The sequence below is a fragment of the Chiroxiphia lanceolata genome, chromosome 16, assembly GCF_009829145.1.
Source record: "Chiroxiphia lanceolata isolate bChiLan1 chromosome 16, bChiLan1.pri, whole genome shotgun sequence".
NCBI lineage: Eukaryota > Metazoa > Chordata > Aves > Passeriformes > Pipridae > Chiroxiphia > Chiroxiphia lanceolata.
This window is the reverse complement of record NC_045652.1, coordinates 13,890,343-13,913,734: the sequence shown is the minus strand read 5'-3', so window position 1 is coordinate 13,913,734 and position 23,392 is coordinate 13,890,343. Positions and strand designations below refer to the sequence as shown.

Genomic DNA, 23,392 nt, shown 5'->3' with positions numbered 1-23,392 from the left:
TCAGCTCAAGTCTCAGGAGGGAGCTGGATGCCAGTGGGGTGGCTGGTGCCTGCTTGTCCTACCTTCCATGCCCAAAATGCTCCAATCCAACACCAAACTTGACCCACCCCATGGCAAAAGGCCCCTGTACCCAAGGCTGCTCTGTTCTGCAGCACTGACATCTTTTGGGACCCCCAAGGTCTCCCCAGCTTGTGCCTTTGAGCCGCCCCTCCACACCCCCCTGCTCTCCAACCTGCTGGGAGCGAGGAGCAGAGTCTCCCTGGGCAGGCACAGGAGTGTCTCCACCACCATCACCAGCCCCGGACTGCCCTCCCAAGCTCACCCCTCCCTCCAATCCCATTTTTAATAACAGCAGAAATTGCCAAACCCACAAAATTAATGTCTAAAAGGTTCAAGGCAGAGCCATTCAGTCCCAGCCTGGAACTGCCTGGGAGGTCTCTGGCCAGCTGCTGCCCAGCCACCACACGCTGCAGAGGCTGCTCCGCAACGAGGCCCCCACGGGACCCCCACTCAGCTCCCAAGGGGAACTAGGGCACACTGGGGGTAGATCACCCCATTTGCATGGGCTGCAAAGTGGATCCCTCACGGAAAAAACAGCATCCCCCTGGGGTGAGGCCCCAGCCCTGTTACTCCTTCCCAGCCTGCAGAGGTGGTGGGGACACGGCAAGGAGCCGGCACAATTGGAGGAGTGGAGAGCCACAGGGAGGGAGCAGAACACCTCAGGGGAGGAATCAGTGCCCTGCAGCAATGCCTGAGGTGTTGGGGCACAGGACTGGCTCCTCACATCCCCCACAGCCTGACCCGAGTGCCACCAGTCCCCTCCAGTGACCCCTAACACTCAGCCATCACCGCCTGATGCTGTGGGGTGGTGACAGCAGAGCTGGTGCAGGCAGCAGCACAGATCCCACGCAGGGACATGCTCCACAGAAAGGTCAGGAGAGTATTTTTACACCATGTGTCAGACTCCAATGAGGAGGAAGGATCCGTGACTGTCTCCTTCAGCTATGGCAAGGCCAGACTCTCCTGACCACCTCCAGTGGCACCACAAAGGGCCATGGGGGCAGCAAGTCCAGGTGCCAGCACGGTGGGATGTCACTCTGTCCAGGACACCATCCCATGCTGCACATGTGCACATTCCCTTTTTGTTTGTATTTTTCCACTTTCTCCCTTCTCAAGGGGAAAAAGCCCAAGAGATACCTGGAGAACCACAGGATGCTCCTGCTGTCCTCTGTGTGCTCTCTGGCAACAGTCCCCTAGGGTGCACAGGGCTGGGGCACTGGCCAGGTGCTTCTGCCCAGATGCAGCAGAATCTGGGGCAGGTCAAGCTCCTCAGGATGCAAAGAGGCAAAAAAAATCCCAGATTGTGTTTCCCAGCATCCTTGTACCTCTGCCTCACATTGGGGCACCTCCCTGCTCCAGCCAGACACAAACCACTGCCCTGTCAGGGTTAGGACAGGAAACACCAGCCCAGTGCAGAGCCAGGTTGCTGACACTGAAAATGTATTAAAGCCTCCCCTGCTCCTACGGAAGACATTTAAATTATTTAGGGCACTTGGACCAACCCCAAGTGAAAATACAAACAAACACACGGCATGAAATTTGAGCCACACTTGCCGTGCCTCCCCATCCCACGGTGCCCTCGCAGGAGGCACTGGAGGAGGACCAAGGCACACTGACCTTGTAGGGAGCCTCCCCGCCACAGACACAGGTTTCTGTGTGTCCCCGTTCCACAGGTGGACTGTGCCCAGTGGCTTTGTGAACCTCCTGCCCAGGTGGATCCCAGCACACGGGTACCCACCATGCCAGCACACACAACCTCAGGCACCCTCCCACAGGCTTGCTGCAGCCAGGAGGATGAATCAGCAGCCCAGGGTGGTCAGGGCAGAGTTGACACACTGGGTACTTCAGCCCAACTCTGCAGCTCACTGTGGAGGGGCTTCCCTTCCTTTGATCCCCCCTGTTTTTCCAACAGGAGCAGTGCTGGTGGCATGCTGCAGCTCCGGGGCGGGCAAGCAGTGGGAAGGCATTCCAGCTGACCTACTTTCCACGGGCATCGCTAGGCAGGGCCTTCTTCCCGGACACTGCCAAGGTGATTCGCCACCACCAAAACCCAGCTGGCACCAAGGAACAGGGCAGGAAGAAGGCGGGGGGGATGACATTGGGGTTTCCCCCAGTGCTTCCTGCCAGCAATCCCACACCAGGCAGGACCCACACGCCTCCGAAACACCCACCACCCTCTGCAGACCATCCACCGAGCTCCCATGCAAACCTAGCCTGGCATTGAGCCAAACCCAGCAAGCACAACTCTCCTCCAGCTTGGCAGAGCATTCCAAGGGCAGAAGACAGCCCTGGCTGATCCCCACATCCTGGACACGGCTGTGTCTCTGCCCGGCAGCACTCACCATCTCGTCGAGGGCGTAGCGCAGCAGCCCGTGCTCGTAGAGGATGAAGAACCGACGCTGCCATTTCTGCAAGAGAAGACAGAGAGCTGGGTCACAGCAGTGCCCACCAGTCCCTGGAGCTGCACAGGAGCTGGGGGTCTGCGTGCACCAGCCCACATTGCCCGTTGCTAATTAACTGTCCAGCTTTGTGGGCACCCAAAGGAGGCTGTTTTGGGGTTTCTTCCCCACCCCGCTGCTCTCTGCATTCAGACAGACCCCAAACTGCCCTGGTTTAACTATACAGAGGAGAAAAATAACTAAAGACAAAAGATTCTTCCACTCCCAGCAGACATCCACAAGCCCTGTCACCGCTCTCCAAGACACCCAAGACCTGCAGGAACCACAGAATATATAGAGTTGGAAGGGACCCATCAGAATCATCGAGTTCAACTCCTGCCCCTCCACAGGACATCCCAACAGTCCCCTGAAATGTTGTCGAAACGTGCCTGAAACGTTGTCGAAACACTTCTTGGACTCAGGTAGGCTTGGGGCTGTGACCACTGCCCCGAGTAGCCTGTTCCAGCGCTCAGCCACCCACTAGATGAAAAACCTTTCCCTCACATCTAACCTGAACCTCTCCTGACTCAGTTTCATGCCAGGAATACCAGGGACAGCAGAAGGATCCCCAAAGTAACTGCTCCCAGCCCTCAGCTTCACCCTGTATCATCTATTCCAGCACTCAGTGCTGGAGGGTGACAGGGTGTCATGTCAAATGTCCCCCAGCAGTGCATGAGCTCGATTTGGATGGTGGCAGTACCTCCAGGGTGGCATTGCCCAGGCGGTCCTGGCACTGCGCTGGCACTGCTGTTTCTGCAGCTGCACAGCAAACCAGATTGGAGAACTGATCTGGCTGGAAAACTGCTTTTTTCATGTGTGCCAGATTGTTTTCAGCCAAGAGCAAAAACTGGTTCAGCAAGCTGAAATAAAAAAGGTCCTGGATTCATAGCCCCAGTGCAGCAATTCTTATCTTGCTTTTCTCAGCCCTTTGGGCAAAGTCCAGAGTGCTCTGGGACAAGCAAAACTACCAAGGGCCCTGTGCACTTCCACAAGCCCCAGCTGAGCAGGCAGCCTAGAGCCTGGGGGGAACTAGGGTCTCACATCCCCTTAATGGTGGGCCAGCAAGCCTGGTACTAGCTGTGACTCCAAATAATGACCCATATACCCCAGGCTGAACTCAGAACCCAATTCTTGCTCACTCAGAAGCGATTTTTTTATTACCAACAGCTCCGAGAGCATTTTGGCTGCATGACAGAGGGTTCAGGGACCATTGCCATCCCTCCCACGCACAAGACAGCCCTATCCTGGCAGCCCCAGCAGCAAGTTCCGTGAAAGACAAGCTGGGGGACAGGCTGAAAGTGCTCGTCACAAGCCAGTGGAGGAAGGACACTGGCTTGGCCACATCCTTCTGGGCCTCACACCCCCCAGGGCAGGAAAGTGGGCAATGCTTTGACCCCACATGTTGCTGGTGTTTGTGCCAGCCATGAGCAAACCCCCTTGGGAAGGAGCTGAGTGTGTCCTGCTCTGTCTGCAGGTCCCTGCTGCCAACACTTGGCTTCAGAGCTCTGCAGGGTTATAGCAAATGGCAACCACCTCTCAGCCCTTTCCTTGCCTGCCACAAGCATATCCACATTAGGAGATGGGATGCAGCCTCCCTCCAGAGCTCTGGGCATGCCCACGATGAGTTGCAGAAAACAAAGCAGTTGTTTCCAAGTCCCAAAGGAAAACTGGGAGCTTTCTGATGGTCCTAGCATGGCTCAGAGCTGCGCAGCCCACAGCTCACTGGCCTGAGAGCCTTCCTGACAGCACAACACGTGTCAGGCCAACCAGCACAGCATCAAAAAGCAACAGCAACAAGCAATAAAACTGCACAGACTGAGCCTGACCAGCACCTGCAGCGCCCCAGGCTGCTGCCCAGCACAGGAAACCTTGCATCCCAGAGGAGGCATTCAAGCCTTGCTGCAGGAAACATCTTCCAGCTTCCTGGTTTGCACAAGGGGATGGGTGCATGGAGGTGCCTGCGGCACTCCCGGGGTCACAGCCACCCCTGTGGGCAGGGACAGGCCCTTGCTACTCCTCCTGCCACCCCCACCCACGTCATGGGGAGAGGATGTCTCAGCTTCACTTACCCGGGAGCGATGGACAGGGTTGTCAAAGTCCGTTCCTTCCGGGGCCAGCAGCAGCCAGCCACCATAAATGGGTTTGGCCTGCAAAGAAACAGCAGAGAAACACTCAGGCACAGCGGAAACCGGCTCAACATGGATCAGCACCACAGGGAATCGATGGTCATGGACCACGGGAAACCACACCAGCACTCAGCACGAAGGCAGCTGTGTGAGCTCAGCCTCCTGCACACACGCAATCTCAGCTTTCCCAGAGCGGGGAACACGGTGCCTGATGGCAACGCGTGATGTGACACACTCCGTGTGCCAACGGGACCGAGACGAGAACTCGGGAGGAGGTAAAACCCCAGGCACAGACTCCAAACACAGCTGCTCCTGCGTGGCATCGTGCCCAGAGCACCAACTCCCGGGTACTGCCAGGCTGCAGAGCCCGTCCTCACCGTCCTTCCCCTCGCCATCGGCAGCGTGCCTCCACTCCAAAGCAATAACACACTCCAAAGGAGAGCTCGGTGTTTTCCGTTCGTTAATTAAGAGAGGAAAAACTACCCAGCGCTGGCAGTTCGCCAGCTCCCAGCCGCTTCCCGTGCCGTGCACATCCAACTCCTGCTTCCCTGTGCAAGGGCAGCCCCTGCCAGCCCGCTCCTCCCTGCCAGCAGCCCACGGCTGAGCACACAGGAAGGTCAGAGCCGGGAGGAGGGAAAACAGCTCATTCAGCCGGTCGGGAAGAAAAAGGGAAAGAATACCCGGAAAGCAACTTGCAGCACTGCCGTTTATCAGTGGAAAAAAGAATATCCAGGCTCTTTCCACTGGTGGTTTAGATGCAGAAGTGGCCAGGGTGAAGCAGGCCCACGCCATGGCAAGCAGTGGGATGGGGACGGGCACTGGGAACGCCCTCCCACACAAAGTCCTACGGGCAATGCTCCTGCTGCCTGTCAAGATGCAAACTATGAGCCAACACCTGACAAGGGCTGGGGCCAAATCCTGGTGCAAGAGTGGCAAGGCATTGCCACACCAGTGAGGCGGCTTCACAGAGATACCAGGACAGGCCAGGAGGGAGGAAACCCAGGGCAGATCCAGTTCCAGGAGCCCCTGGCTCTGGGAACGCTGCTTTCCACCACGAAACATCCACGCACGTCCAGCCCAGCCCAGCCAAACAGCAACAAGGACACACGTTCCCAGCTCCTCTCTAAATGATTCAGTTCATCTTGTTGCTTTCATTCTTTTCTTTCTTGTTCCTTAAAGTTTAAAACTGTTTCCAATTCGTTACCTCCCTTAGATTCCTCCTGCCAGTTTCTGTGGTTTTGTAATGTTAAAAAAAAGTTTCCCCTCTGGAAAAATCCCTGCGAACAATAGAAGAAACTGCCTATGCACCAGAAACTGTCAAATGCATGAAGCACTGAGTAAGCAAACTGGAAACACGCCGGAGGAGCCCTTTTACTGTTTATAAAGTGAAAAGAAATAACAAAATCTCTTATCCCCCTCCACCACATGACATACCAGCTCACCAGCTCGGTGTGTTGCTCTCCCAGCAGCTGGGAAAACACGATTTGAGAAGACCTTCCTTCCTTCCCCCTTTAAATGGGATCAAAATTAATGAAAACGGAGCGCTGGGAGCAGGATCCGAACTTTGGGGAGTTGCTTTCCTGCATCCCAGGGCACCCCTACACCCACCTGTTCCCATGACCAGCAGCAGCCTCACCCCCACTGCGGGCACAGAAAGGCACCCGTGAGCACCGCAGCCCCCCAGTTTGGTGAGGAGCCCCGAGACCCCCGTGAGCCCTGTCCAGCCCTGTCCAGCTCACCTGGATGCTGGTGCCCTGCTCGCCCATGGCCCCCATGGCACCTCCAGCCGCCCGGCACCGGCTCTGCGCCCAACTCCGTGCCGCCCACGCTGCCAGCGCCCGGCGGGTGAGGGCAGGTGAGCCCTGTTTGCCACTCCCCCAGCACACCGCGCCCCACACCCCCACCCAGAGCCGCCCGTGACGCGTCCCTGCCCATCCCGTGGGATGGCAGGACTTCGGAGTGGGGAATCCCACTGATCCCCACCACACACTGGCGTGTGGCCGCGGTCAGTTTGGAAAAGCCGAATTTCCCAAATTTCTCTCCCGTTTTTCAGGCAAAAAGCAAAATTGCAAATAACTGACTGAAGGCGGCCCAGTGGAGACCCTTCAACGGGTCACTGTGACAGGAAATGGGGTCCCCAAATTCCCACAAGAGTCCTGAGCAACCAGGTCTGGGGCTTGAGAAGGTCTTTCAAGTGGCCTCCACTACCCAGGAACAAGAGGATGACAGTGATGGCAGGACTCAGCACCCCCAGCACTTGGCACCACCATGACAAGGTGGCACACTGGTGATGCTACAGGCAGCCAAGCTGCTTGCAGGGCTCAGCCTTCCTCCATCCCCCAGTACTCTCCTCCGTGCCCCAGCACTGCCCCCGGGCACAGCCGAGTGCTCAACCCAGCAAAGCCCCATGAGCAAAATCTCTCCCCAGCAAAAGCCACAACACTGCAGCCCTCCCACACCACCCTGAGCACCCCACAGCGCCCAGCCCCACACAGCCCCCCCTGTGACAGGCAGCAAGCAGGTCCCAGTGCCACATCAGGGATGATGTAACCATGAAACCAAAACAGAGGACATCATCAGCATCGAGCAGACTCACAGGCATAAAGCCCTGCCCTACCTCAGCCTGGCTCACACCCACCAGCAAACATTATTTTGCCCTCAACCACTCCAATTTTGGCTCAACTGCCTAAATATAAAGCACTGAGCACCTGAAATACACACCCTTAACATAGAGCATGGTCATTTCTGCACCAGAGTCATAAAAACCCACCAGTGGGTTACACTTAATTTGGCAGAAGCATCCAATTTCAGATATTGAAACCAAAATAGCTGAAAGGTATGAATTAGAGCCAGGCAGCGTGGGCAGCCTGGTTCCACCCGTCAACAGATGAACACGCAGCAGTGCTTTTTAAAGCCAAACCAAAACAAGCTCCTGCTAAAACCAAGCAAATGCCCAGAGAGGTACAAGCCTAAATAAAAGGGATATGAATTAGAACATGAAGTGTCTGAAGTAAACTCATCACACCTGCATTGGAATGGCCCTGCTGCAGCGAGGTTTAAAATAAACCCGACGTGGGAGGCAGGTCCGGGGGGTGCTGCAGCACCAGGATGGAGCTGGAGTCACACGTTGCTTCGCACCGGCTTGGCTTCCTCTGGAAATCTCAGCAAGAGGAGGAAAATGCAACACCCAGCACTGAGCAAGAGCTCAAAGCAAAAAAACTCCCTCTTCCAAGCAGATCTGTCCAACCTCAAATTAAGGGATGGCATTAGAGCAACCCTGGGGTTCCCAGGGAAGCTCCAGGGATATCTGAGGGGCAGCTCCAGGTAGTTTCTCCACAGGTAGCAGCCACACGAGGTACTCGGGCACTGGGTGGGTGGCTTTGCTTTTATCCAGAAGGTGCCTGGCCGTAGGGTGAGCCACAAAATGCCGTGGAAAGCAGAGTGGAGGGTGGCTGCTGGGGTGGAGTGGGGTGATGCCCAGTTCCATCCGATCCCGTGGGACTGGTGGAAGCTGACTCAGGCAGAAACAACCCCACGTCACCTCTCCACTTCCTGTCACACCTCTGGGAGTGTACAGGTACTCCATCCCACCTTTGATCCACCACTGGAGCTGGGCTGTGGAGCAGTCACAGCCCCCACCTGCCTCTCAGGTCGCTGTCCCAGCCATTGCATTCATCCCCTCGGCCCACAGGCCTAAGGTGTATCCAGGGGGAGGATGCTGCCTCCAGCCCAGCGCCGGCAGCACGGCGGGTGGGAGGAAGCAGAGAAGGAAGCGGCCCCAGCTGGGTTTACACAAAGCTGTCAGGCTACTGTGCTGATGCTGCCCAGGCATGGACAAACCACCCCAACCAGCTCCACCAGCACTGGGAATGCGACTCCCAGCAGCCGGGGAACTGGGCTCGAAGGACGTGCAGAGCCACTCAGCACTTCCCAAAGCTCAGGGTGACATAGGAACCCCTGCAGATCGCCAGAGCTCCAGGGCACCTGCTTCCAGAGGGCAGGATGGGTCACAGGAGCATGGCAGCCCATGGAGCACCAGATCACGGGGCTAGAGGTGGGCTGTGACACCAACCAGCTGCCTGCTGCACAAGCTTTCACATCTGCTGTGTTTTTGGTGATACCATCACCTCTTCATTCCCTGTGCAGACCAGACAGCCAAGCAGGATGCTCAGCAGCACCCTGCAGAGCCGCACCGTGCTGGGTGTCTGCAGGAGCTCACTGCACAAGGGGGAACAGCAGAGCTGTACCAGCATCCACTTACCCTCTTAGGGTCCTGACACCCCCAGGGCAGAGCACCCACATCCCTACTGGGGTGCTGGACACCTGGGTGGGCTGGGATGCCCCCACAGCCAGTCCCCACCCACCCCAACCTGCTCCAAGGGAAGTCCAAATCCATCGCCGGGAGAGACTCCTGGCTCCGAGTGCGTGGCGGGAGGGATAATCTGTTTAGGCTGCCGGCAGACGTAATCAGCCTGTCTCGGGTGGAGGCAGGGCTTGTTTTGTTCAGGCTTGGCAACTGAGCGGGAAGGGGAAGAAAAATGGATTGTTGCAGTGGAGCTTCAGGCTCTGCCTGCAGCACTGAGAACAGAGAGCCCTGTGCACCAGGGAAGCAGTGCCAGGGCTTCCAGCAGCCCCAGGAGAAAACGATGTCCCCAACCTGGACCAGGTGTGAACCCATGATGGAACCCAGCCCACCACCCTTATGGGCTCAGCCCCAATATTCATCAAAGGAGCCTCTCTGACAGCAGTACCTATTGCTTCCCACACCCAGGGCAGCACAACGGGGTCACAGCTCTCAGCCAGACCCACAGAGAGCACAGCTCCAGAGCAGGGACAGTAAGGTCATTGTCCTCTGAGTGTTGGCTCCTGACCCACTCAGGGCTCCCCAGAGCCAGGGACTTCTTTCTGGCACAGCTCAAGGGAAAAGTCACCCCAAACACTGTGGTTGCAACCTCAAAATAGGAAATCTGGGCATTTTCAGCTCTGCTCTGCTCTCAGTTTTGCACACCTTAGAGCCAAGAGAACATCACTGATGGGTGAGTCGGAGCAGCCGTCACCCGGCAGGAATGGGGAAGGTGACATGCTGTTCAGGGAGGGAATGGGATGTGATGCCCAAGCAGGCTTTCCTGCCCACAGCACAGCTTCTAGGAACTGAGAGGCAGGCATCGCTTAATATCCTGCGTGCTCCCAGCAGGATGCCATAAGGACCACTGGAGACCTGTGACCCCGGCCAGCGGGAGGCTCCGCAAACACCGCTGTGCAGACCTGCGCTCCAGCAGCAATCCCAAGGGCTGGGATGTAGCCCAGCCCCGGTGGTTAAGCCACTTACATCCCTGTTTCCCTGCCCATAAAGCATTTCCTCTCTGCTGTCTGTCACCTGGCGACGTGCAGGGGAGCAGGGCCAAGCCCCAGAGCAGAGGCTGCAGTGCTGCCAGCGAGCATCCGCAACTATTCCCAGAGCAAAAGCCCTCTCAGTTGCCAACTCCACATCCAAATGATCACTTGCTACCCCTGGGTTCAGACCAAAAAGTGCTTCTTCCAGGACAAGACCTGGGCATCTCTGAGGGACCACCCTGGATGTGTGGGGACAGTCCCCTCTCCATCCACCTCCTGCCAAAACATTTTTGCACCAGCACAGGCATGAGCTGACTGTTGCCAGAGTTGCAAATCCTAGGCCAGGCTTTTACCACCAACACAACTCCACAGGCAGGACAAGGCAAAACCAGACTGGACAGACTAGACCTTGGGCAAGAGGAACACCAGGTGCTGCTGCCATGGGGCAGCTGGCAGGTACTGTGTATGGCACAGCCCTCCTGGCACACCGGGAGTGCCAACCCAGCCACTGGTAAACCCCCAAGGGACGGAGCTGCCTGGGTAGTTTGCTGCGTGGGCAGCAGGACTGACTGACCGACTGGAGGAACAGGAAGGGAAAAGGTTGAATTCACCCTTCATGCAAACAGTCGGTCTCCTTCTGCAAACACCCCAGCTCTGGTCCCAGGGCTGTGCTCGGGTCTGAGCGCTGCCATCGGCTTGGGCAGTCAGAGCAGGAGCTGGATGAGGCTGGATGGAGCGTGCACTGGCAACTTGTAAAGCAGCAGCAAAATGAAGTGGGACAGAACAGACTTTGCAATTCCAGCTCCTCCTGGAGCAGCCCCGAAGCCGGTGTGCCCGGCAGCAAGCAGGCGTATCTAACCACTTCCCACCACTGGCCTTCCTCAGCGCCTGGGAGAAGCCGCAACATCTCTCCAGAGTGCTGGAGAGGGGATTTATCACTTCGCCGGGTGCCAGTGCAGATAAGGTGCGGCGCCATGCAAAAACCCAGCAGCGAGGCAGTGTGCAAAGGGGACGGTTCTCCAGCACCCAAAGGCGCCGCCACGTCCCTTCCCTTGGGACACGCGGAGGGTTAAGTGCACCCCAAACTGACCCCAGCACCCAACGTGACACCCATCCCAAGCTCCTGCTGCTCTCCCATCACTCTCCAAGGGTGGGATGCTGCCCGAGGGTGACAGCTACCACGACCCTGCCCACCTCAGCCCCCCAGGCTGTGTCCCCCATGTCCCTGTCCTCCACAGACACCATCACAGGCAAGTTTGACATTTGCAGAGAATCTCCCCCTGTTCAGTCCTAATAATTAGTCAAGTAGAGGCGGATTTTTGCAGCATGATACAAGCAGCAGGGAGCAGGGAATGCAAGCGCGGGGGCTGCTTTCCAGGAAAGCGAGGGCTTTTTCTCCCCCAGGGAGCAGGGGTGGAGGGAAAAGCGTGGCCAGGACATGATCCCTCACCCTGTCACCCTTTGGACAAGGCACGAAGCCAGGGTAAGACCCCGGGCCCAGGGCATCCCAGCTCCACCAATGCAATGTCCCAGATCAAAGCCAAGCCTGCGACCCAACGCTGACACGCTCCAGCCTCAGGGCTGCTGGCCACCAGCTGCTCGGCATCCAAAACAGTAGGAAAGTGATAATGTCCAATGGAGAAGTGATGGAAACAACCACCCGCCGCCACTGGGCAGGGGTGTCACAGGAGGAGGCAGTGGGAAAAAATCTACAAGCTCCATTTTCTAACTGGGTGGTCCTCTGGGCATCCATGCCACGATCTCAAATAAAAAGAGAAAAAAAAGGGAACAAAAAAACAACAACAACAAAAAATACTGGTAGCTGGAAAGACGTCCTCAAATTCCTCTATCTGTGCCAGTCCCCATGCCCCGGGAGAGCACCCGCATGGAGAAAATTAAAAGTAACTGTTTTACACTCTGCTCTTCTTCCAATTCAGGCCAGGCAGAACTTTGAGGTTAATTCCCAGCCTGTCCCATGTTGTGGGGGTTTCATCCTACAGACCAAAGGCATGCCTGTGCAAACATGGATCGGCCCAGGGCAGCTGGCATGGAGACCAGGGATCCCCCAGTGACACCCCCATGGCCCTGCAGAGCCCTGGGTGGCTGCTTGGGAAGAGGGTCCCACTGGCCAGGCTAGCTTTCTCCTGGAGATGGTCTCCAGGAACCATCCATCTTCCCAGGGCAGGCTCTGGAAAGTTGACCTCCACACAAGGTTTGCAGGTGGTTACAAGGAACCATGTGATACTGGCACAGGCACGTCTTGCCAGGAAAGAGGGAATTCCCACGAAAAGGGAATTTCTCCCTTGCTGGGAAAGGAGCAGCATAAGGTGACCTGGCAACGGGTGGGTGGCACAGCCAGGACAGAGCCACTACCAGCATGGTGTCTGTCAGGGACCAGTGGCCAGATCCTGCCACCGATCACAGGGTGATCCTGCCATCCTGCACAGGATCACAGGGCTCTGATCACCCACAACCCACAACAACAGATTTTCCCAAAGGGAGAACAGATGCGGTGACTGACCCAGTTTTTCCCATGCACCCCAGAAGGTCAAACATGGATTAGGCCGGGGGGGGTGGGTGTCAAGGGAACATCACCTCCCACCTGCAGCCCTGGGGGGGGACAGTCATGTCTCCAGTGGGTGGTGGGACCACATGTAGCTGCCCCAAATCACACCGGCCCCCGTCCGGCAGCAGAGCCACGCACAAAAACAACTCGTGAACGCAGCGCTCCCAGGATTAGGGACTTAGCGTCCACACAGCCCTTTGAAGTTGGAAGCGCTAAGTCTGATTATTATTAGAGAGCTCCAGCTCATTAATCCTGATGTTTGGGGCTGGATTTCCCCCCTCCCAGCCCCATTCCTAAGCCAGTTCCCGAGTAGGACGGAAATCCACTACTACCACTAAATATTTGTGACTCTTTGCAAACACACTCCAAGTCTGCCCCAGCGGCTCCATCAGCCCGGAGCAGTCGGGAAGGAGCGGGGGCAGCTCCTGACACCCACACAGGTATTTTTATCTAATAAAAATCCAAAAGAGACACGAGTGCGTAAGTGTGAAGTACCTTCACCTTTCCTGCAAGCCAAGTACAAAGGTCAGATGACTCCCAAAGACTTTTCTAGCCTGACTCTAGGTAATCACCAACACTGTCCCTGTCCACGGGGCGAGCAGGACGTGCTGACCATGGAGCCCCCCACGCTGCTGTGTGGACGCCCCCCGACCCAAGCCAAGCTTAAAAAAAAAAAAAAAAAAAAGAATTAAAAAGGCAGAAGCATTCAGAGCTGTTAAATGAACCGTTATTCCTGGGTGTGCTTTGGAGTGAGCTCACCCCCACGCCCAGCCAGGCTCCTCGCTGCAGCACCTCCGACACGGGGCACAAACCGGGAGGGGAGATGGGCAGGGAAGCGCCGGGGTGGGGGGGACGGACAGCGTTCTGGGGCTGCTCGGCGGGGCGGGAGGGTGCGTGCGTGCATCACACGCCACCACAGCCACCATCTTATCTGGGAAGCGGGATTACTTCACCCCAGCTGCAAGGGAGAAGCCGAGCGGGGATTGCGCCGTTTTCCCAACCGGAGCCCCCGCGCGCGGGGCCTGGATCCGGCCGCGGGGCTGACCCCGACCCCGTGAGGGCCGGACGTGGGAGCAGCTCCCCCCCCCCAGGGCCACCCACCATCCCGGCGGGAACAAAGCCAGCGAGGGGCTGCCCGAAACATGTCCCTGGGCCCTGGGTCCCCAAGGAGGCGGGAGGCCCCCCCATGGCAGGGCAGGCAGGCGCTGTGGGGGTGCGTGCAATGCTCTGAGCCCCCCCCCCCCCAAATAAAAAATAAACAACACTGCACCAGGAGGCAGCACAACCCCCAGCGGGGCAGCGGGAAGGGGCCGGCCGGGAGCGGGGGGCTCTTCCCGAGCCCCCTCCGGGACGGCTCCTTTGTCTGGGCACGGCCGCGGCGCTCCCCGCCGCCCGCCCCTTCCCGCACACACCACGGCATTTTTTCCAGTTACATTTTTTCCATATTAGCCCTCAGATTTCACGATGCCCCCCCCGCTCCGCCGCCCCCCCAGCGAGCGCAGCAATATGTCTGATCTCATTGCCATAATAGGATCGGGAGCGGGGATGGCAGCCCTGGCCCAGAAAGGTGTGGGAGGAGGGAGGGCGGCCCTGCTCCCCCACACCCCGACACCACAGATGGACCCCCGTGCCCCAAAACACGCCCCGTGCCCCCTGCCATGGGTGCGCGCGTCCTGGGCCCGTGTCGGGCCTGGGAGGAAGAGGAGGAAGAGGAGGAAGAGGAGGAAGAGGAGGAAGAGGAGGAAGAGGAGGAAGAGGAGGAAGAGGAGGAAGAGGAGGAAGAGGAGGAAGAGGAGGAAGAGGAGGAAGAGGAGGAAGGCCCAGCCCTGGCAGCCCCCCAGCGCTCGGCCCTTCTCGGGAAGGCACCGGGGTCCCCTTTCCATGTTCCCGGGAGAGCTGGGGGCTGTAGGGCAGGGGGTTCATGTCCGGCACGGAGGGAATGTTTTGTTTGCAGCCGAGTTTTTCCCAGGACTTTTGGGACTGCCTGATGGAGCCCACAGGACACCCTCCACCTGCTGCCGTGCACCCTAAGAGGGGACGGGATCACCCCAAGTGCCGGCGCTGGGCCCCAAATGGCCTCAGGGGGTAAGGCCCCAGGGGAGGTGGCACTGGGGTGTGCCATGGCCTAAGGGACCAGTGGACACTGTGGGTGTCCCACTGGGCACCTGGGAATCTGTGGGGTCAGCAGGCACCTCATGGGATCGCAGGACACCCTATGGGACCAGAGAGAACCCACAGGCTCCTGGACATCCCATGGGCTTCAAAAACACCTGGGTCCCTGTGCTATCTGTGGGGTCAACAGGCACCCCATGGGACCACACACCACCCATGGGGTCAGCAGGCAGCCCATAAGACTCCTTGACACTTTATGGGACCAGTATGCACCCATAGGGCTCCTGAACACCCCATAGGATCCACGGATACCTGTGGATCCCCGTGCTATCCAAGGGGTCAGCAGGCACCCCATGGGGCTCCTGGACACTTTACAGGACCAGAGCGCACCCATGGAGTTCCTGAACACTCCATGGAATATCAGGACACCAGTGGGTCCCTGTGCTATTTGCAGGGTCAGACGGCACCCCATGGGTTCACTGGATACCCTGTGGCACCAGAGAGCACCTATGGGGTTCCTGAGTACGCCATAGGATCCATGGATACCTGTGGGTCCCTGTGCTGTCCCTGGGGTCAGCAGGCACCTCATGGGACCCCGCAGCACCTCTGACAGCCCATAATACCTATGAGAGCAGCAGGTACCTACAGAACCCTACAATATCTATGTGACCAGCAGGTACCCCATGAAATCCCTCGGAATCTTGTGCTAACCATGGGACCAGCAGGCACCCATGGGACCCTGTGCTATCCGTGGGATCCCAGGACATCCATGGGACCCTATACTATCTATATGATCCTAAGCTATCCATGGGGACATGCATGGGACCCTACACTGACAAGGGGACCCCAAGGAACCTGTAGGACCTCAGGCTACCCATGGGGCCAGCGGAGACCCCACGGAGACCCCATGGAGACCCAGGACGCCCTGTGGGAGATGTCCAGGGGCGTATTTCGGGGAGAAAACAGCGGGGTTTGGGGGGCAAGATCCCACCTGGTTGAGGTCCTCGTCGTTGAGCAGGTGGGACTCGCGGGGCTTGAAGCAGTTCTGGCACTTGCTCTTGTTGAAGATGTTGGCCTGGAACTTCCTGCAGGGATTGTCCTTGGCGGCCATGGCGCGGCCCGCGCCCGCTGCGCGCCCGCTCAGCGCCCGGCGGAGCGCCCGCCCGCCGCGCCCATCGCCGCCGCCCCGCGCCCGCGGGGGGCGTCAAGCCAGCGCCGAGACCGGCACAAAACCCCCCAGCGAACGCAGCAGGCAAAAAAATTAAAAACCGGGAGCGAAGCGCAAGGGCGGCCGCCTCCGCTGCGGCTCAGCGGGCGCGCATGGCCCGGGCGGCGCGGCGGGGCGCGGGGAGGGGCGGCGCTGCCCGCGCCCTGCGGGGCCGGGTGGGACAGGGAGGGGCGGCGCAGGGGGGGTCGGTGCGGTGCGGGGACGGGGGTCCGTGCGGGGCGGGGCGGGACCGGGGTGCGGGCGCTGCGGGAGCCGCTCCCGACTGCGCCGCCCGCAAAGTTTCCAGCGCCGCGGAGCCAGGCGGAAAAGGGGGCGGGGCCGCCGAGCTGACGGACAGTCCCACCCACCAATGGGGGCGCACGGCCGCCACTAACAAAAGGCCGCCCCGGCCAATGGGGAGCGAGGCGAGGGAAGGGCGTGGCCGTGAGAGAGGGCGGGGCGACGACAGCTGGGGGCGGGGTCGGCCCCGCTGGGCTCGGCTCGGCTGGGTCCGGCTCGGCTGGGCTGGACTTCTTTAGGCTAGGTTTGGCTCAGCCTGGCACAGATCGGCTCGGCTTGGCCCGGTTCGGCTTGGCCCGGCTCGGCTATCTTTGGCCCAAGTCAGTTCAGCCTGACTTGGCTCAGCCCAGCACAGCTGGGCTTGGCTTGACTTAGCTCTGCTCAGCCCAGCTCAGCTCCCTTCAGCCTGGCTTAGCTCAGCTCAGCTCAGCCTAGTATGACACGGCTTGGCTTGGTACAGCTCAGCACGGATTGGCCCAGTCCAGCCAGTGCAGCTGGGCTTCACTCAGTGCAGCTTGTCCCAGATGAGGTTGGCTTGGCTCGGCTCAGCTCAGCCAAGCTTTGTTTGGCTCAGCTTGGCTCAGCCCCTGTAGGAGGAGTTGCCTTTTGCCCCCTGCGCTCTGCCCTGCCATGCACAGACCCCTCTCCTACAGCACCGTGACCCCCCACAGCCCCACACACAGCCTCGGCCCCCCAGCAGTGGGACACACGGTGGCACTGCCCTGAGGTGACAAACCATTGACCCCAGCTCCATCCCCAGCCCTGGGCACAGCCCAGCCCTGGCACAGGTGGGAACACTGGGGATTATCAGCCCTTGAATGCCCAAACTCGGTGGGGGCAATATGGCCTCACACCCCTACGGCATCTCTGTGACCTACAGCACTGGGGACCAGCTGGGGACAAAGCAGGGACAGGGTTGCACGTCCCACCTCAGCCACATTCCCGCTGTGCCACCACCCCGGGGCCAGCTGGGAACTCCTGTTTGTCCAGTGAGTTTTTATCCGGTGGAAACCGGCAGGTAAATACACCAGACTGGGTGATAAGGACCTGGTGTGAGGCCACAGGTTTGGCCTCCCAGCTCTGCACCTGGAGACCCCCCCACTCTGCACAAAAGGACCGGGGCAGGGACCTTGGTGCCTGTGGAGCATCACTGGGGCAGAAGAGAGGTGAGAATGCTGACCCTGGAGCAGGGGAACAGGGCAAAGGTGCCAAGTGGCACCTCCAAAATGCCCCCAAGACTGGCACGTCCCGCCACACCCAGATGCCGCTGTGGCACGCAGTGTCTCCTGCTCACCCCAATATTCCCCGCTGGCATGGGAAAGGGCCATGCTATAAGGAAGAGCCTCATGGACCTTCATGGATTTTTGGGACCAGGAAAAACCCGTTGGAGAAGAAACGGTGGCGTGGTCCCCTTGCGCCTGGCGCTGCCCCGCCGTTTGATGTGGGACCTGGACTTGGCGGCCTCGCCACGCCAGCTCCGTGCTGTCATCCCCATTAAATAAAGCCCAGCACAATTGTCTGCTTGTTTATTAATTTTTGCTCCATCAAAGGCAGCTTTAATCTTCTCTCTCCCTGCCATGGCCACTTGCAGTGTGCACCCTGTGCCACGGATAGGGATGAGACAGCGGGTCTGTGGGTCTGACCCCCCTCCCACACCAGTGATTCCAGTGCAACCTGACCCAGCCCCAAGCCCACACGATGCTCCCAGGCTGAACATGGCCACCAGCCCCACACATATCACCAGTTTGGGTGGATTTTCCCTCTTTTTCCTTGATCCTAATATTATAAAAGCAGCCCAACCCTTCCCCAGGGAGGGAGGATTTTCCCCTCTGGAATTTACAGACCCTGCCATCCTTGCCGTGGGTCCAGGGTTCACCTGGCACATGACTGCAGAAGTCCTGCTCTTTGGAGAAGGGCGGGTGATTTTCCCAACCAGCTCCTGTCCTTCCTTGATCCCGCTTCCCTCCCTCCCTCCTTCCATCCCCAGTGTTGGATTATTCTCTGCCACATCCACTTGGTGTGCCCTGCATCCCGCAGCTCCTACAGATGCCCAGCATTTTTTTTCCATCAAAAAACCCTTCTGCAGTTCCATGGACACCTCTATGTGCTGTCCTCATGGTCCCCACCTCCTCGGGGCATGGACCCCACAGACTAGAGGGTCCCTCCAGGAGCAAAGGGGCTGCTCTTTCCATAGTGCCACAGGGCACTGTCCCCTCAAAAAAGGGCACGGTGTTGACACAGGGCATGGAGCAGGGATGGTGTCTCCCGTCCTCAGGCTGTGCCTGCCCTGAGACGCGGCCGAGCTGCTCCATGGCTCGGGGCCACGACCTGGCGCCACACACGGCCCTGCCAGAGCCGGCAGCACCTCGCGGGAAGCGGCTGGTGCCGGGGCTGGCTCCAGCCTCTCCAAAAATCCAGCTGAACGGGACGGGCTTCTCCGCAAACCTGTCGGGCCGCATTCAGCCGCGCGGAGCCTGCGTTCGCCCGCCGCCGGCCGCCCGTGTGCCACATTCGGTGGCTGCTGGAAACTCACTGCTGAGGACATTCCCTGCATGCCCCAGACCCTGGCACGGCCATGGCACCAAGGGCCCCCACATGTGCTATGGATATGGGTGTCCCACCCCATCATCCCCCCATTGCCACCACCACAAGTTGGGGCTGCCGTGTGTAACAGGTCTCCGCAGCCCAGAGCCAGTATGGAGCAGTTTTCTCCAACGAGGGCAATTAAAATAATGGGAAAATGGAAAGTATTTGTCAGGGCTCTGCAGTGGCAGAGGGGGAAGGCGCCGTGGTGAGTCAACCATCCAAACCAAAGCCCCAGCGCCAGGTAAACAAGCTGAAAACCAGGAGGTGTTAGTCACCGGCTCCGGCTGCGCTGGCCTCAGCCCGGGAAGGGAATCGGCAAAACCCTCCAGCTCTGGGAACACACCAGTGAGACAAGAGCAGCACCCACTCCCTGTCATGGTGTGGAGATCCCGCCAGGACCATCCATTGCCTCTGCTCACAAGGGTGTACCAGGATGGGGATGTGGCACTTGTGGCTGTGCCGTGTTTTGCCAGCAAAGCTGTGATGCAGCACGTTTTTCTGCAGGGCCGGGCGCTGCCGGGGCAGGAGCAGGACAGCCGGGTGCTCCTCCTGGGTGGCCATCGCTCCCCACGGGACCTTGGGCAAGTCATTTAATCCCTCTGTGCCGCCACCTCACCGTCATTACAGTGGAGCCAGACGGATGGATGCCCAGGGGAGAGGGCAGGAGTTGTGGTTTAAAGCCAGCAAGCCCTGGGATCCCCTCTGGATCCAGGCTGGGACCCAGTGGCACCTCTGAGGGCTCCCATCCTCCTGCCCTGCTCCAACCTGTAGGATGCTGGATGCAGCCCCTGGTTGTGTGGGGGTCCAGAGCCCCCAGCACAGTTGTGCCTGGGGAACATCTGGCAGGGGAACCACTGATCAAGGGAGGTTTGAATGGTCCTCAAGCCATCCTGTGTCTTACAGGGGTGAAATCCACAGGTTAGAAATCCATATAGGGTGAAAAACACCCTCATGGATGGAGGGAAAGTCTCCCAGGAATTGCCCTGGGAACTGTCTCTGTGCCTTTCCCGTGCCTGATTTTCATAGAATCACAGAATCATAGGGTGGTTTAGGCTGGAAAAGACCTTAAGGATCATCTTGTTCCAACTCCCCTGCCATGGGCAGGAACACCTTCCACGAGGTCAAGTTGCTCAAAGCCCCATCCAATCCCATTTTTCTCACTGGGAAAAATAAAAGGACCCAAATTATCCACTGGAGGAAATCCACAGCACTCAAGTGCAGCTGATGCATCCCATAGAGGAGGATGCAGCTTCCATGGAGCTGGAAAAGAGCACGAGGATGCTCCAGAGCAGGTTTCACACACACACAGAGGCTTGAGCTTCTCCCAGAAGCTACGGTAAATCCTGCCCCACCAAGCAGAGCTTTCCTCTTGTCCAGAGATGCCAAATGTCTGTGAGTTCATACTCTTCCCTACAACTGATTAATTATCCTCCCAGCTGGGTTATCACCGGGTCCTGTGGCTGCTGCTGCCATTGGACCTCACTGTGCTTTAGCAGGGAAGATCCGTACCTTTTGTTCCTACACGTGTCTCCCCACCTTTAGGCTGGGCCCTGCCTGTCGGGCTGGGCAGAGGGGACCCCCCTGCGATCCCCTCTCACCTCAGCATCCCTGCTAAAAACATCATCCCATGCAAATCCGGGTCCTCTCAGCCTCCTCCATCACTCGCCCCCTTGGCCACCACCCCGGAGCTGCCAGTGCAGCCGTCGGATGTCTGCTCTGCTGACTCCATATAATGCAAGTTTTACAAACGAAAATGTCACATGGCCCTAAATTAAATACTTTGGAGAAACCCATTATAATGCAGCAGCACAATTAGCTTTATCAGCCAGCCCAGAGTCATGCCAAAAACCAAAGCCGACTCACTTGACAGGAGCTGCCATCCATGAAACCAAGCTAACGACCTTAATTATATTTTTAGCTTCTAATTTTTGGCTGACAGTATCCCCAATTACCCAGCCCATAATTTGTGCAGGGACTGCGATCAGCCTTACCTGGTCTGTAATTCCCAGGGTCAGCCCTTTTATCCCTTTTAAATATTAGACTCCCACTGGCTGCCCTCCAGCCCTCTGGAATTTCCCCAGGGTTTTTAGTGTTAAAAATTAGCAGCGGAGCTCCTGGGCAGGCTGCAAGTCCCTTCCTGAGAGGGTCCTGCCAGGAGAAAACCCAGTGGTGTTGGGGATGGGGACAGGGAGTTGTTCCCACCAGGTTAAAGCTCCACGTAATCTGATCAGCTGCTCTGACCAAAGATTGCTCTTTGACTCACCTCCCTTATCCGTCACCCACGCTTTACACCTCAGCACACAGCCCTGGCACTGAACCCTCCTTTCCCTGCTCCTTCCCTACGCGTTTATAGGGTTTTATCCTCGCTTCCACGCCAGCCCTCAGCCAAGCCAGGTCTCTTCCTATCTGTCTGTCCTTGCTCTCCAGTTGGCTACCAGGTTTGGGGAGCCAGCCCTGAGCACAGCCTGGTTTGTGGTAATGCTTCCCTTTCCTGATCTGTGCCAGGTTTTGGCAAGGAGGCTCTTGCAGCATCACTGTGATGATGAATAGGGACACCTCTGGAGCCTGGGTCACCCTGGATCTCACCATAGTTGCTGTGAGGGGCAGACCCTTGGCACAGACACTGGTGGGTGCTGAGCACCCTTGGGATGATGCCCTGCTGCAAGCCTGTGGGGTGTTGTCAGGATAAGGTGTGAAGGGAGGAACAGAGCAGTGTGGGATGTTTGGGGGAATCTGAACCCCACCAGGCACTGGGGGCTGGTGCAAATGGAGGTGGTGGGGACTGGGCAGGAGCCAGCCTGGGGCTGTGGGGCAGCACCCCCACATGAGGCCACATGGAATTGTTCAAGGCCAGGTTGGACGGGGCTTGGAGCAACCTGGTGTAGTGGAAGGTGTCCCTTACCATGGCAAGGGGTTGGAACAAGATGAATTCTAAAGTCCATTCCAACCCAAACCATTCCGTGGTGCTGTGATCCCCCTTGGCCCTTGGCCTGGCTGGCGAAGGCAGGGCTGGAGTGGCCAGCTGGAGGATTTTCAGGCTGCAAGGGCAGCCAGAGCCCCAGCACCCAGCAGGAGCCGGGCTGGGCTGGCCAAGGGTGCCATCTCCTGGGGACAGACCCGCACAGCCGGGCCCAGCATCGCACCCGGCTGCAGGAGTGGGGAGCTGGAGCTGCACCCCGAGGCTCCCCGTCCGCCCAGGCACTGCCAGCGCTGCCGTCGGCTCCCGGCCGGGGTGCTGCAGGCAGGGCAGGCAGGCAGGGGGGCTGGAAACGTGGCCACAGGCACACTGTGGTGGTTCTTCCCGAGAGGGATGACCACGGCATGGCCACAGCTCTGAAACGATGTGTGGGTGCAGATCCTGCACAGACACCTGGCATATCCTCATGGGTCCGTCCGTGCACTGAAAACCCAGGCAGTGTTGGTGGCTGTTTGCACCAGCAACCCCGTGAGCTTGGTCACATAGTGGCTCTGTTTGCCATGAGACATTGGTGGCAGTGGCAGGACAGGGATGACGGTCGGGCAGAGCCCAGGGGAAGGGCACATCCTGACTCCAGAGCGTCCGAGGGGAATTAGGGTGACAGAAAAGAGTCCTCAGCAGCCATGCTCGGAGCCATCTGCACCCAGCCCAGCCCTGCAGTTGGCAGTTTTGACCATAAAGGGCTCCTCTTCCCCTTCCTCCCCTCATGGCCCCTTTTCTCAGGTCCCAAAGGGAGTATGTGTGTGAGCAAATGCCTTGGCCGAGGTGCAGGGACTGCAAAAGGCAGATGGGCTGGGGAGAGGCTGGGAGGAAAATATCCTGGCAAAGCTGCTCGAAGGGAAGGCAAAGAACCCGCCAAAATTTTCAAAGCCAAACATTATCCACCCTGTCTGCCTGTTACCTGCACCTCTCCTCACAGCACTGCCACTGGGGCAAGAGCCCAGAGGAAAAATACATTTTATTATTGGGACAAACTGGGTTCTATCATCCCAAGCAGACTATGGCATCTCTGTAGCCATGAGCAGATGGGCACTGAAGGATGCAAATCAATGTGGGGGGATGCAGACGGGATGTTGGGGGATGCCAAGCCATGCAGATGAATGCATAGGGATGCATTGCACTGAGAGGATGCATGGGGAGCTGCTGATTGATGCTCTGGGGAACCAGTGAACACAGCAAAGGAAAGGTTTAACTCAGGAACCAGGAGCAGGGGGCTGGCAGCTGCTGCCTGATCCCCTGATGAGCACAGAGACAACCCCGGGGAAGGCAGAGAAGCCACCACCTTGGCTGTGAGAGGACAGCTCACAGGGGACCATGTCTGGAGGTGTTTGAGAGCCACATTGCAGCCCCAGGGGCTGTGGGAGGGGTGATGCTGTTGGGGGCACAAAGGGCCAGACCTTGGGGCACACGGTCGAGGAGATGGGGCTCCAGTCCAACACACACCAAGGATTCTAAAGCAGAAACCACACTGCCTGATCCCTGCTCAGCGAGGAGGGACAAACCACCCCCAAGTGCTTCTCACTTCCCTCTTGAAGGTCACCAGGGTGGAAACTGCAAGTCTCTGGCTGCTATTTACAGAGGTGAGTTTCCCCTGCAAAACCCCGAGAGCTGGAGGGCTCGGGCCATTGCTCCAGGGCCATTGTTCAGGGGCCATGCTCTGCCACACTCAACCAGCCCAGGCAATGC

At 58.4% G+C, this 23,392-nt stretch overlaps 1 protein-coding gene across 8 annotated transcripts in view; it reads right to left on the bottom strand.

Annotated features, from left to right (window-relative positions):
* Window positions 1-15,967, bottom strand: part of MPRIP (myosin phosphatase Rho interacting protein) — a 78,867-nt gene extending 62,900 nt beyond the window's left edge. For 3 of the 8 annotated variants that reach the window (XM_032704521.1, XM_032704519.1, XM_032704522.1), the window contains exons 1-3: window positions 15,628-15,965; window positions 4,568-4,645; window positions 2,403-2,468 (exon numbers count right to left, since the gene is read on the bottom strand). In XM_032704521.1, the coding sequence (XP_032560412.1) occupies window positions 2,403-2,468; window positions 4,568-4,645; window positions 15,628-15,747 (264 nt within the window). In that variant the 5' untranslated portion in view covers window positions 15,748-15,965. Of the gene's footprint in view, window positions 1-2,402; window positions 2,469-4,567; window positions 4,646-15,627 lie in introns of all 8 variants that reach the window. The other 5 variants (XM_032704523.1, XM_032704518.1, XM_032704520.1 and 2 more) reach the window with 5 other exon arrangements.
* Window positions 15,968-23,392: the final 7,425 nt, after the last annotated feature.